Source organism: Galeopterus variegatus, unplaced genomic scaffold (assembly GCF_000696425.1).
Source record: "Galeopterus variegatus unplaced genomic scaffold, G_variegatus-3.0.2 Scaffold1448, whole genome shotgun sequence".
Taxonomy (NCBI): Eukaryota; Metazoa; Chordata; class Mammalia; order Dermoptera; family Cynocephalidae; genus Galeopterus; species Galeopterus variegatus.
The window spans coordinates 28,980-43,571 of record NW_007727559.1 but is presented as its reverse complement, the minus strand read 5'-3'; the positions used below and the strand labels follow the sequence as shown (position 1 = coordinate 43,571).

Below are 14,592 nucleotides of genomic sequence, written 5' to 3'. Positions count from 1 at the left end.
CATAATTAGGCAAATGAAAACTGCTGAGATTAAGAGTTTAGAGACTAAATTCTAGTGATTACTTTAATATTTTTAAATATTTTACATTAGTAACAATATTAATAAAATGTGGTCAATATACTCCCTTAAATAACAAAATATCAAACAGAAAGAGAATAATCAATCCATGCCTCAAAAAGAATGTGTTTCAATACCTTTATTTTACATGAAAACTATCAGTATTCTTCAATATACTACAGTTTGAACATTCCTAATCTGAAAATCCAAAATCTCTCATTTTCCAAAATCCAAACATTTCCTTTGAGCGTTTCCTTTGAGCCCCAACATTCTGCTCAAAGGAAACGCTTACTTGAGCATTTCAAATTTTGGGTTTTCAGATCAGGGGTGCTTAGCTGGTATGTATTCTGCAAATATTCCACACACACCCCATCCCCCAAAAACCCCAAATCCAGAACATTTCTCAACCCATCTATTTCACATAAAGTATACTCAACGTGTAGTATCAAAACACCTGCATTACATGATTAAGAATGTTAGACACCCAAGATACATTCTAAAACACTAAGTTTGCAGGCAGTTTTGCCCCTTGGTATCAAGGGAAAGATATGATCCCTTTTCCTTCCCATTTTATCATTTTCAATAAAACGAATGAACTCCTTACAATCATTAATCTTCTGGTGATGGAGTCACCAGCCTTGGGAAAATACATGTACTAATGCACCTATCTACAAATGGAAAATGGACATGTTTGATAAAAGACAAAAGGTACATACTGTGAGTCAAACATAATCAAAATTATACTTTTCATAAATAAACACTATGTGTATTCTACAGTGTTGAGCCCCATGAAGTTTTCCAATTTCATGTAGTTTTTCCAATATTAGAAGAATAGAGTCACTATTAACTTGAAAAATCAAAACATATATATATATGTATATGGCATTTAAAATTCTATTAAACAAATACTGTTTTAGGGCATAATCGTATCTAGAGCTGAGAAAAATCTCAGCAATCATATAATACATAAGAAAAATATTTCTAAAAGATTTGAGAATTTTTCTAGGATCACTGTTACTAAGAAAAACATGGCGTTCACTACCAGGAATCTTAATTGCATTATGAATATTCTTGTGACTACACAGTTTTCTCCATGAGTTTCTCCATGTTATTTTTTTATGTCATTAATTCCAAATACATTAAAGAAAACAAATGAATAAATTATTCCAACAATCACAATTTAGCATCTAAGACCAAACACTTAAAATTAGCTATTTTAAAAATATCTAGCTAAAATATAAGTTAAAAATATATTTAAACAAAGTCTGGTCATCTTTCAGAATTTAAATTGCTTTTTAGTTTTATCTTTAAAATTTAATTTTAAAACCCCAGAAAGAGGTGTTTCCCCACTCTGAAAACTAGTATTCTCTTGTATGTAATCTACAATTAATAAAAAAAGTAAAAATATGTTAGATTAGATTAATTTTAAAAAATAACAAAGACTGTATAAAGACTATGAAGTGGGACTTTGATGACTATTGGGCCAAAGACAGAAAAACATTAGAATGGGTAAAATGAAATTAGGGGTGAGATAAATACAACACATAGCATCATAATGTCTAATCTATCTGCTGAAAGTCAGAGACAATTCAAAACTAAGAGCACAATGGCAGTATCTTGGCTCTGATACTTAATTGCTATGTAATACTGGATATATTAACTTAATCCATTTGTTACAAAATACAAAGGAATTGAATACAATCCAATTCAAAACTAAGAGCACAATGGCAGTATCTTGGCTCTGATACTTAATTGCTATGTAATATTGGATATATTAACTTAATCCATTTGTTACAAAATACAAAGGAATTGAATACAATCGAGAATCCTCATTTTGTTCCAAACACTCTTCTCTAAGCTTCCTGAATTTTCACTCTAGTTTTCATTCTTCAAAATTTGTTTTTACTGATACTGATATTTTCAACAATAATACATAAATAAAAATAAGAAAATTCTCTGTATTAAAAGCCTTACCTCAAATTCTGAGGTGCTTCACCAAACGAACTACAAATTTCTCTTATTTGTTTCAGGGCAGGAATTACCCACTTATCATTTGTGCGAAGTTCTTCTATAAAGCGATCTATCCACTGGATCTTTTGTGTGTCTCGATCCTTACAGACACAAAAAAATTTATGCTTTATATCAATCAGTAATATAGTTCTACCTTCAAATTATTTTAAGAATTATAAAATAGAAAAGCTTTGTAATAGTTGAATAAAACAAATTGCTTTGACTATTTTTATTTTGAAATCCTCACTAAAAGTGTAAAATGTAAACCACTACTGCAAAGTCAATTTTCCACGGGTTTAGATATACCTGCACCAAGACACAATTCCCAAGCATAGGCACATTCAGAGGAAGTGTCTTTTAAAATGTTTGCTGGAATATCGGCACTGCATTTCACTCAGTGTTTTGTAAGGTTCTATCATATTACAAAATTTAGCAAAAATACAATGCCAATTATTACCATATACGGGCTTGATTTTTAGCACAATTTTCTAATCAAATGAAGGAACACTAAAAATTTAATTTCATCAGAAAATACTACAGTAATTCTACAAGTAAAAATAATTCATCAAAATAAAAACCAATCAATATACATACAAAGGTTCAGAAAACAGGTACAAGTATTTACTTAAAGGAAAATTAAGAATATTTTAAGAATGAATTTATTTCAAGTATTCTCTCATGGTTTCCTGCTTCAATCTTTTAACTACACAGCTAGTAATCAGAAATTCAGGTTTGGGAACCTAACAAATTTTTAGTTGGAATGATTCCATTTCTACGCATGTTTGGGGAAGAAATGGCAATACTGTGTGTTTGCTTAACACTTCATCTGGGGGGACATTTTTGCAAGCATACACACACCCTTTTTAGAAAAACTGGGCCCATGCTGAGTTTTTCTTAAAATATTGTATATTTCTTTCCCCATCGATAAGCTATTTTAAAGGCTGTACACAGTACATTGTAGACAGCATTCATAAATATAGGCAGTTTGATTGTACAAACAATAAAGAAAGTCTTTGTCTATACATACGGTATTGTTTTCATTTCCTAAGAAAAATTTCTAGATGTGTAACTACTGTTTTGAATTCTCTGCACATTTTTAAGGGTTTTTAAGTATCTGTACGTAAATACCTAATTTGCCATGACTCTTAATAGCACTTTGGGTGGGAAGGCAAGCAAAGTGGCAGACTTATGATGTTTTCTATAACATCAACAAATACAGGCTGAAGTTGAAAAAGGCAAAATGCTTATAATAAGTTTAGCGACATCTAGTATCTATTAATGCAGCAAGGTACAAGACAGTGTGCCAAGCAATAGTATGAATAACTAGTTAATACTAGTTGAGCATTTATAACAAGTAAACTGCTTTGATTCTCTGTAACACTTCTGTATTTAAATAGCTAAACTCACAATCCTCAGAACAATTTTGCATGCTGAATAGTTGGAATCAAGTGTACCAGAACATTGTCAATATGATCAAATAACCCAACTGAGGTTTTTTTCTTCAATACATCTGCATTATTGAGCTCCAAATGCATTATTGCAAATCCAATGCATTATCCACTATTGAGAGAAAAGGTTCGTTGTCTTTATTTGTAAAGGACAGTAGCTATGATAAATTTTAATTTATGTCTTCCTCAGAATTGAAATAAAGTCAATTTTACATGAACAGTTTTTTTTTGTTGTTGTTGTTGTTGTTGTCTTTTTTGTCTTTTTCCGTGTCCGGCAACGGATCGCAACCCTCAGTGTTGCCCCCGTACCGGACCGGGGACCGGCAACGGGATTGCAACCCTCGGCGCCGCTCCCGCGCCTCGCTCAGCCAGTGAGCGGGAACCGGTCTGTATGTGGGATCCGAACCCTCGGGCGGGAGCGCCGCCGCGCTTCCCAAGCGGCGCACTATCCAGTGCACCACCGGGCCGGCCCTTACATGAACAGTTTTGACTAACTAGTCCACAGACTGTATATGACTTTTCTTCATTTTAAAAATTAACCCAGGTTAAGGGCCGGCCCGGTGGTGCACTACTACAGTGCGCCGCTTGGGAAGCACGGTGGCGCTCCCGCTGAGGGTTCGGCTCCCACATACAGACCGGCCGCTCACTGGCTGAGCGAGGTGCGGGGGCAACACCGAGGGTTGCGGTCCCGTTGCCGGTCCGGGTCCGGTACGGGCGCGACACTGAGGGTTGCGATCCGTTGCCGGACACAAAAAAAGACAAAAAGGAAAAAAAAAAAAAATTAACCCAGGTTAAGAATATTCCCCTTTCGGGCCGGCCCGGTGGCGCACTGGAGAGTGCGCCGCTTGGGAGAGCGGCGGCGCTCCCGCTGAGGGTTCGGATCCCATGTGGAGACCGGTTCCCGCTCACTGGCTGAGCGCGGTGTGGGCGCAACACCGAGGGTTGCGATCCCGTTACCGGTCAGTAAAAAAGACAAAAAAAAAAAAAAAAGAATATTCCCCTTTCAATTTATTTACCTAATTACATGTGTGTATATGACAGTCCTTTTCTGGGGAAGGCAATCAGTTCAGCAAATATTTCTGAACCTTCACAATTACATGGTTTTCAAAACTATGAGCATCATCTTGACCTTGCTTGACCTGACTAAATTCAAGTCCAAATGAAAACAAAATGCCTGCTCTCCAGAAACTGAGAGCACTCCTACCAAGACCTTTACTTTTTAAAAAGAGTCTACATGTTTATTAAATTCTTGAACTGATCTATTATAAGGATGCAAACCAGTGCTGACAAAAACCCAGAAACAAGTCTAAGATTATACATAATATTAGTATACAAATAAATACAGTCGTCCTTTTGTATCAATAGTGGATTTGTGCCAAAGCTCCCTGTGGATACCAAAATCCAAGATGCTCAAGTCCCTTTTTAAAAATGATATAATGTGTGCATATAACCTTAGACACAACCTCCCACATTCTTTATTTTTATTTTTTTTTGGCAGCTGGCAAGTATGGGGATCCAAACCCATGACTTCGGTGTTATCAGCAACAAACTGTAACCAAATGAGCTAACCAGCCAGCCCCATATACTTTAAATTATCTCCAGATTATTTATAATACCTAACACAATGTGAACACAGTATAAATAATCATTACACTCTATTTTTTATTTTTATGATTTTTATTGTTTTATTTTTTATTGTTCCTCCTACCCAAATGTTTTTCAATCTGTGATTGGTTAAATCTGCAGATGTGGAAACTGCAGACACAGAGAAAGTACTGTACTTAAAATCAGTAAATGTAAATGACATAAGTTAAACACTGGGAAGCTGCTGTACCTTGCTCATAGGGAAGCCAATAATGACCTCTGTTTTCTACTAACTTCTTATGAGCAATTAAAATCAAACCATATATCCACATCCAAATTTTGTATCAGCTTTAGTTCTTTATGATCTACCTTAGTGACATATAGTTAAAATAGTATGACTACGATGAACTACTATGCCTATAAAAATCTTTCTCTCAAGGAAGTAAAAATGCTTGGTGGATGATACATGAAAACTTGCTGAAAAATATGGGCATAGTGGGAGGGAGCCAGGCTTACATGTCCAAAGTAAGCCAATTCCTCGAAATTACTGTAAAAAAAATGACAGAATAAACAGGAACTACCCTGTAACTAAGTTATTATGAGAGAAAGAAGTCAGAAAAATAAAGTAAAGAAGCACTCCCATACCTGGGAACAACTATAATCTAATATTTTTACGTGGGCATTGAGAGCTAGATCCATGATGTCTACTGGCACATCATCACTATGGGCCAGATTCCAAAGAAGGTTCAATACTTTATGTGCCATCACACCATCTTTATCATCTTCTGCAAGACGACATATCAGCTCAAGTAGCTTTTCACGTTGCCTCTTACTTGCATTTGTCCAACTTGCCTAAAAAATAATTTAAATGATATAAATATCACCTAATATATACATTTCTCTGTATTAGGTCATCGCTACTTTATTATATCTTTGGGTAAACTACATTCAACTATCACACACATATCCCAACAGCACAAATGAACACTAGATTACCCAATGTCCTTTGAGAAAAGCAGTGTTCAAGGGACACACTAATCTAAATCACAGCAAAAAAATCTCTATTTACAACTTAAACTCTTGTTACTTCTGACTTAATGTTAAATAATTAAAAATCAATAAAAAATACCTGGCTCAAAATGCTAAAGAGAGCATATCATATAGTAATGTGTATTAAACATTTTTTAAAAAGAAACAAACATATGCAGATAAAAAATTTATGAAAAATTCTGTTACTGATAAAGAAAATAATAAATTTAAAAAGAAATAATAAACATATGCTACCTATATTTATGAGATAAAATGCTTCTTTAAAAAACTGAAATCACTAGCTTCCAGTCAAGATGGCGAAGAATATGATCCCCAGCAACACCCTCTCCCACAAATCAACCAATTTACAACTATTAAAAAGCCAAGCTAGGGCGACTAGAGCTCAGGGGAAGAGGAGGAGAGACCTAGGGAGAGCATGAAGGTGGGAGATGCCACAATGAGAGAAAGAATTGATTTGAACATCTCAAGCCCTAGCCACTTCAAGGCTGGAGATGGTGAGTGCACTGAGCAGGAGCTGGCAAAAGCCACAGCTGTGCCCTTTGGATGAAGTTGCTTGGAGGCTGCAGGGGGGAAAAGGGCCTTGGTGGTCCCCAGGACGGCAAGACTACTAATAGGGTTCCCAGAGACTCACACAGGAGCAACGAGCTGCAACAACTGAAAAAAAGGAGCCACTCAGAGGCCACTGAGTCATTGCAAGGGACTGGTGCACTCCTGTCCCATGGGAAGTCTTTGAAGCAAGGGTGGTGCGGGAGACAGGCCCACTGGAAGAACACTGGCGACCAGCAAGGACAGCTGATCTGCCCGGTAATCAGCATAAGCCCACCCAGTGGAAACTGGGGGGGGGGGGGGGGGGGGGGGGGGGGGGGGGGGGGTGCGGTTTGCTGAAAAGATTCAGGCCCAGACCAGAGTTTCTTCATAACCCAGGTGTACCAGATGAGAGCAGGAAGTACCTCTAAAGTTAATCATTAAAACCTAAGCTGCACAAAAAGCCTTCCCCAGGCAATCAGCAGCAAAGCAGCAATTTAGCTCAACCACAGAGCCCAAGTGCTGGTCCACACAGGAAGTTCCCCCATTTGAGGAGTAAGCAAAGGAAAACAAATTAGTTCCAATACAGATCTTTAAGTGGTAGGAACAGCAAATAATCCAACACAGAACTGAAAGAAAAAACAAAATACCCACAGAACAGAGACAAAGTTTGATAATGACCAGTAAAAGGCTTACATCACCAAGTAACACCTATAATACCTAGAAGGACTGGAAGTCCTCTGTGCTACCAAGCCAGGGAAGGGGGAGGGTTGGGGGCCAAAGCAATGACCCCTGACACCCATGACCAGCCCAGCAACAACCACCAAGCTGCTACAGGGAATGTCCCAGGCCCCTGAGCTAGGGTGATGGGGGGTGAGAGCTTCAACCACACCCCTCTGACATCTGTCCCCAGCCCAGCAATGAGCAAGCCACTGCTTGGTAGCCCCCTGGTCTCCCTTGCAGGAATGAGGGGGATGCCACAGGCATCAACCCTGCTCTTCTTCCTCCTTCCTCTTTCTCTCACCATTATTTCCTTTCCTCTTTTCCTCTCCTTCTCCCCCTCAACTGCTCCACAACAATATCATAGATGTAAAAAATAATAATACTAATAAACTTTAAAGAATAATAAAATAAAATAAAAACTAAAATCGTTCTGCTTTTGAGAAGATGGGATATATTTCTCATTATTCTTCCCACTATGTACAACTAAATCTTCTGAAAATTATATATAAAACAAGCATAAGATTCTAAGTAGTCTCATAAACTTTTATAGGGAAGAAGGATGACCCTGAAAAGTAAAAGAAAACTGCAGACCTCCTGGAAACTTCAAAACTCAAGGAGACAAGACAGTTAGGTTTGCTGAATTTTCTTTTGTTTCAAATACTTCATACGTCAAGCTGGAAAAGCCAGCAACCTAGAAACATTAGTGGGGTACAGAAAAGAAAAATCCCCCAAAACTACTTCTATAGCCAACAGATCAGAAAGGCACAACCTACCACAACAGAAAATTTTAAAAAATAGCTGACCGGCCCTAAACAAACACTACAGAAAAAACATGCTTCCTCCCCATATAAAAAATAATTGAGAAGAGAGCCTAGACTTCATTAGGTTGTAAGAATGTATGCCAACACCTATAGGGGGATAAAAGAGAAGGCCAAATATAGTGAGCTGGGATTTCTACCACTACTCAACAAGGAGCCCTTGTCTGATCCCTGCTACAGTGGTACCACAGGAGGTCTAGTACAGTTAAGAGTTTCACTATCATCCAGCACTGATAAAACCACCCCCACCATGGAGGAAGTATGTATTACATCAGAAAGCCACATCACAGTAGTAAGAAATGTCCCATTAGGTGATATGGAAAACCTGGAGTTCTACCACCACCTGGGAGGTACCAAGGGCATCCCTCCCTTCCATTGTCTGAGTGGTGCCAGAACAAAACAACTAAAACAAGCTTTAAATAATCCGTCTCATAAAATAATATGAAAATCTTCGGGTATCAAATGAAAATTACTTAAAAATAGCAAGAATCAGAAGGGTATCAAAATGAGTGAAGACAGCTGATAGATGCCAACACCAACATGACAGATGTAAGAGAGTTATCAAAAACATTAAGAGAATCAAAGAGATAATGCAATACAACTATACAAAGAGACAATGCAATGCATTTTTTTTTAAATCAACAGAAATCCAAAAAATGTTCAAGTAACACGTGAAGGCAGAAAAATAAAAACAAAGAAATAAAAAAGAGAGAAACAGAACACAAAAATAAAATAGCAAGTTTAAGCCCCAACATACCAATAATTACATTAAGCATAAAGGGCCTTAATACATCTGTTACAAGGCAGAAATTAACAGAGATTATTTATATTATTAGACATAAGGAAATATGCAAGTTGAAACTAAAATGATGCAAAAAGATATGTATATCGTGAAAAATAAGGGAAAGCAGTTGTAGTTACTGTAATAAAAGATAAAACAGATTTCAGAGCAAAAAAAAAGAAAATATTACATAATGAAAAAAGGCCAATCCATTAATAAGACATAGCCATTCTAAATCTGTATGCACAAAAATGGATATGCTACAATATATGTGAGGCAAAACAAATAACATTCAATGGAGAAACAGGCAAAATCATAGAGACTTCACACCCTTCTCTAAACAAATGACAGAACAACTAGACAGAAAATCAGCAAGGACACAGAAGAACTCAACAAGACCATCAAACAAAAGGATTTATTTGACACTTACAGTATACTCAACCCAACCACAGCAGGACATACCTTTTTTCAAGTACCCATTTAAAATATACCAACGTAGTCCATATCTTGGACCATAAAATACACATACACAAATTTAAAAGGATGGAAATCATACTAAGTATGTTCCAGCTACACTGGAATCAAACTATAAATCAGTGACATTAAGATGAGAGAAAAAGTTAGTTTGTGTTGAAGTCTTAGTTCTATACTGTCAAAGACGCATCTTAATAGAAATTTAAAATGCAATTGACTTAACATAAGTAACAACAAAATACAAAAATTAACAGAATATATGCAATATATGAAAGCAGTGATAAGATGGGAATTAATAGCACTAAATGCATAGATTTAAAAAAAGAGGAAATTCTTAAATGCTGGAAGCACTGGACAAAAAAATGAATCTCAATCCAAGTATCACACCTAACAAAATCCCTACTTCAAGAAACTAGAAAAAGAGCAAAATAATCTGGAGGCAAACAGAAGAAAGGAAACATTAAAGAATAGAACAAAAATCACTGAAAACATAAAAATAGAGAAAATTAATAAAACAAAGACATGGTTTTTTGAAAGGATCAATAATTAGACAAATTTCTCACAAAATGAGCAAAGAAAAAATACACTAATTATCAGTATAAGGAATGAAACAAAGCCATCACTACAGACTCTGCAGACATCAAAGGATAACAGGGAACACTAGATACAAAACACAATTTGACGAGGGACAAAATGCATCATATTACTTAATAACACAAGTTATTGCAACTCAACCAATATAAAACAGATGATTTAAACAGAACTATAACTATTAAGGAAACTGAATTTATCATTTTAAAACTCCCGAAAACAAAATTACCAGACCCAGATGGTTTCGGTGGAAAATTTTACCTAACACTTAAAGAAACAGATGATTTAAACAGAACTATAACTATTAAGGAAACTGAATTTATCATTTTAAAACTCCCCAAAACAAAATTACCAGACCCAGATGGTTTCGGTGGAAAATTTTACCTAACACTTAAAGACATCACATCAACTTTATATAATTCTTTCTGAAAAGCAAGTAAAGCCTGATACCAGAACCTGACAAACACAAAAACCAAAAACTATGGACTGCTGTACACAAATTATAGATGCAAAATTCCTTAATAAGATATAAGTAGTGTATAAGCAACACATAAAAAAAAAATACAACATGACCAAGTATGGTTTATTCCAGGGATGCAAAGCTGATTCAGTTATCTGACAACAATCACAATAATACACTGCATTAACAGGGAAAAGAATAAAAGTCACACAATCATGTCCATCAATGTAGAAAAAAAACCACATAACCAGAAAATCAGTTCATGGCTAAAACTCTGAAAAAGGAGGAATAGAGGGGAACTTTCTTAACCTCATTAGTGGCATCTACTAAAAAGGAACAGCTAACATTGTTTCTAGTAGTGAAACTCTGATACTTTTTCCCCCCTAAGATCAGAGCAAGGCACAGATGTCTATTCTAGCCCCTTCTTTTCAACATTACGGCAGCAATTCTAGCAAGTTCAATAAGGAGAGAAAAGGAAATAAAAGGCGTCCATGTTGGGAGGACTCTTCCTATATACTGACAATACAGACAAAACCCTTCCTATATACAGACAATATAATTTTCTATATAGAAAATCCCAAGGAAACTCAGGAGAAAAAAGCTTAAGGCTCCAATACTTCAACAAGATTGCAGGATACAAAATACACAAGAGATCAAATGCTTCTATACAGTAGTGGTAGTAATAAACTTTACAGACATCAGAATTAAAAATAAACATTTACAATTACTGAAAAAACTCCCACGACACTTAAACTCTTAAGTGTAAACTAACAAAACGTGTAGGATTGGTATGCTGAAAACTGCACTACAGCACTGAAGAAAGAATTCAGAAGTCTAAATCAATGAAGTATATAGCATTCATGGACTAGAAAACTCAAGACAGCAAAAAATGTCAATTCTCCCCAAACTGATAAATAGAATTAATGCATTCTTACTAAAATCCCAGCAAGACTTTTCATAGATATAGACCAGATTATTCTACAGTTTATATGGAAAGCAAAGGAATCAGAACATTTTAACAATTTTGAAAAAGACAATGTAAGAGTAACCTGTCTAACTAATCTCAAGACTTACGTAGTTACACTGATCAAGACTATGTGGTACTGGCAGAGGCATAGACACGGACCAATGGAAGAAAACAGAGAATCTAGAAACAGTCCAACAAAATATGCAGATTTTTTTTTTTTCCTTTTTGTCTTTTTTCGTGACCGGCAACGGATCGCAACCCTCAGTGTCGCGCCCTTACCGGACCGGGACCAGCAACGGGATTGCAACCCTCGGTGTTGCGCCCGCACCTCGCTCAGCCAGTGAGTGGCCGGTCTGTATGTGGGATCCGAACCCTTGGCGGGAGTGCCGCCGCACTAAGCGGCACACTGTAGCAGTGCGCCACCGGGCCGGCCCAAAATATGCAGATTTTTGATGAAGGTACAAGGACAATCTAAAACTCAAGACAGCAAAAAATGTCAATTCTCCCCAAACTGATAAATAGAATTAATGCATTCTTACTAAAATCCCAGCAAGACTTTTCATAGATATAGACCAGATTATTCTACAGTTTATATGGAAAGCAAAGGAATCAGAACATTTTAACAATTTTGAAAAAGACAATGTAAGAGTAACCTGTCTAACTAATCTCAAGACTTACGTAGTTACACTGATCAAGACTATGTGGTACTGGCAGAGGCATAGACACGGACCAATGGAAGAAAACAGAGAATCTAGAAACAGTCCAACAAAATATGCAGATTTTTTTTTTTTCCTTTTTGTCTTTTTTCGTGACCGGCAACGGATCGCAACCCTCAGTGTCGCGCCCTTACCGGACCGGGACCAGCAACGGGATTGCAACCCTCGGTGCTGCGCCCGCACCTCGCTCAGCCAGTGAGTGGGAACCGGTCTGTATGTGGGATCCGAACCCTCGGCGGGAGTGCCGCCGCACTCCTAAGTGGCACACTGTAGCAGTGCGCCACCGGGCCGGCCCAAAATATGCAGATTTTTGATGAAGGTACAAGGACAATCTAAGGAGAGATGAAAGACAGCCTTACATCAAATGGTTCTGGAAGCAGTGGACAAAAAAATGAACTTCAGTCCAAGTCTCACACTTAAACAAGCTTAACACACTTAAAAAAACCAAACTTAAATATAATATATAAAGCTATAAAAATTTTAGCAATTCAAAATGATAAATATGGGATTTCTTAGAAAACAACTTTAGTGCTTGCTTCTAATTCCTCTGGAATTACAAAGATACCCTTAAAAAAAGAAATACAAAAACTGTTAACAATACAGATTTTCTTACAAGAACAAAAAAAGATACAGGAGAGTTAAAAGACACAACAACCAATCATACAGTAAGAAATACATTCAGATCCTGATTCAAACGAATTGCTTATACAACTACAAGAAATTCTTTCTGATACACCATGGACAAGGACTGAGCATTGATGAGGAATGAGTGAATAGGAAAAATAAACAGGGATAAGACATGAGTAGACATTCACTAAAAAGGAAATAAGAACAGCTCAAAAATGTGTAAACTACTGTCATACTAGGAATATGAAGACCAATACCACAATGGAAATTTCACACCCATGATACTGCCAAAAATTTAAATACTGGCAAAAATAAACACTGGCAAGGGCTGTATATTAAGACAACCACATTAGAAGATAAAGTCTTACTGAAAACTCAGGTATTTACAGACTGGAGTTTGAGTGAAGAATTTAAGCATATATAACTGAAGAGAAATATTTAGATAAAATTGGTATTACTCAGCTGCAACCTATAAAGAACTGCTACCGACCTATACTTCATAATTTCCTTAAAGCACCCAAGATCTTTCAAGGCACACTGACATACTACATAAGAATTGACAGATTTCCCAACACCTCAAAAAGTAATGCTTGTTATTGATTAATGAATATTAAACAAACACCTAATAAGCCAAAAGGGCAATGCACAGGTAACAGAATTTAGTTATGATTATAGTTAGACCATCTTGACAATCTTTGAAGTAAAAAGTAGGTACATGATACTAGTATTTTTTTCTCTTTTCAGCTTGATGCATCATTATTTCAGAAGTTACCTCAGAATTAAAAGTGATTGGAAATTAACTTTAGAAACCCACAATAATTTCCCAATATTGATTTCCCTGCCTGTCTTTGATATACTTCCAATGAATTAAATCACATAATATAAACAGAAGATTTCATGGATTCATTGTTTTTTCCATAACACAGTGATTTCAAAAAGATTCATATCATAATGAAATGCCTGCTTTAAACATGGACTCCTAGTCCCTTTACTCAGTAATTCTGGTAAGTCAGAATTCAAAATGCTTCAACATTTAAACTATTATCCAAGTCAAATACTTCAGATGCCTACTGGGTATTTCTTCCTAAAAATATTCATTGTAGTCCTGTCTTCCAAGATACAACCACAATTCTTTTAGGACATTACTTCCTTCCTTTCTTTACGGTTTCTCTACATTGGGAAGTAGTCTATTTGCTAAGTTCTGATTTATTTTCACTGTCATAAAGTATTCCATAAGAATATTCCATAGTTTATTTATTCTTTTATAATTCAAAGAAATTTGAGTTGTTTCCAGTTTGGGGCTAATACAAATAATTCTGCTAAAATGTTAAACACATACCTGGGTGCATGTATCCATGAGTTTCTCTAGGGCATATATTCATAAATGGAACAGTTGCGTTATAGGATATAAGAAACAACACTTTAAGAGAAAATGCCATTTTTTTAATGTGGTTAGTAACAACTAAAGTTACCACCAGAAATGTTTAAGTATTTTTTGAACAAGAAATCTTATGATTCTGATACCAGTGTTTACTGATACATTTGTTCAAGAACAATGACAGATGGTTTTACTTGGTCCACAAATTCTCCAAAAACCTTAACAGCTAGAGAGGAAACTTCTTTGCCACAATGCCTTAAAAAGAGCTTGATGACATCAATGCAGAGATGGTATCAGGGACTCTTGGACTACCTTCTGAATTTCACTTCTGTATGCCTACATACATCAACCCAGAGAACTATAGTGTTCTACTAAGTGTTTTT

The 14,592-nt window shown here is 36.2% G+C and overlaps 1 protein-coding gene across 1 annotated transcript in view; it reads right to left on the bottom strand.

The window, feature by feature from the left end:
- LOC103593949 (probable ubiquitin carboxyl-terminal hydrolase FAF-X) overlaps window positions 1-14,592 on the bottom strand; it is a gene marked incomplete at its 5' end in the record, with an annotated part of 125,525 nt that overhangs the window by 92,095 nt on the left and 18,838 nt on the right. The window contains 2 exon segments of the mRNA XM_008577090.1: window positions 2,032-2,168; window positions 5,745-5,951. Of these exon segments, the coding sequence (XP_008575312.1) occupies window positions 2,032-2,168; window positions 5,745-5,951 (344 nt within the window).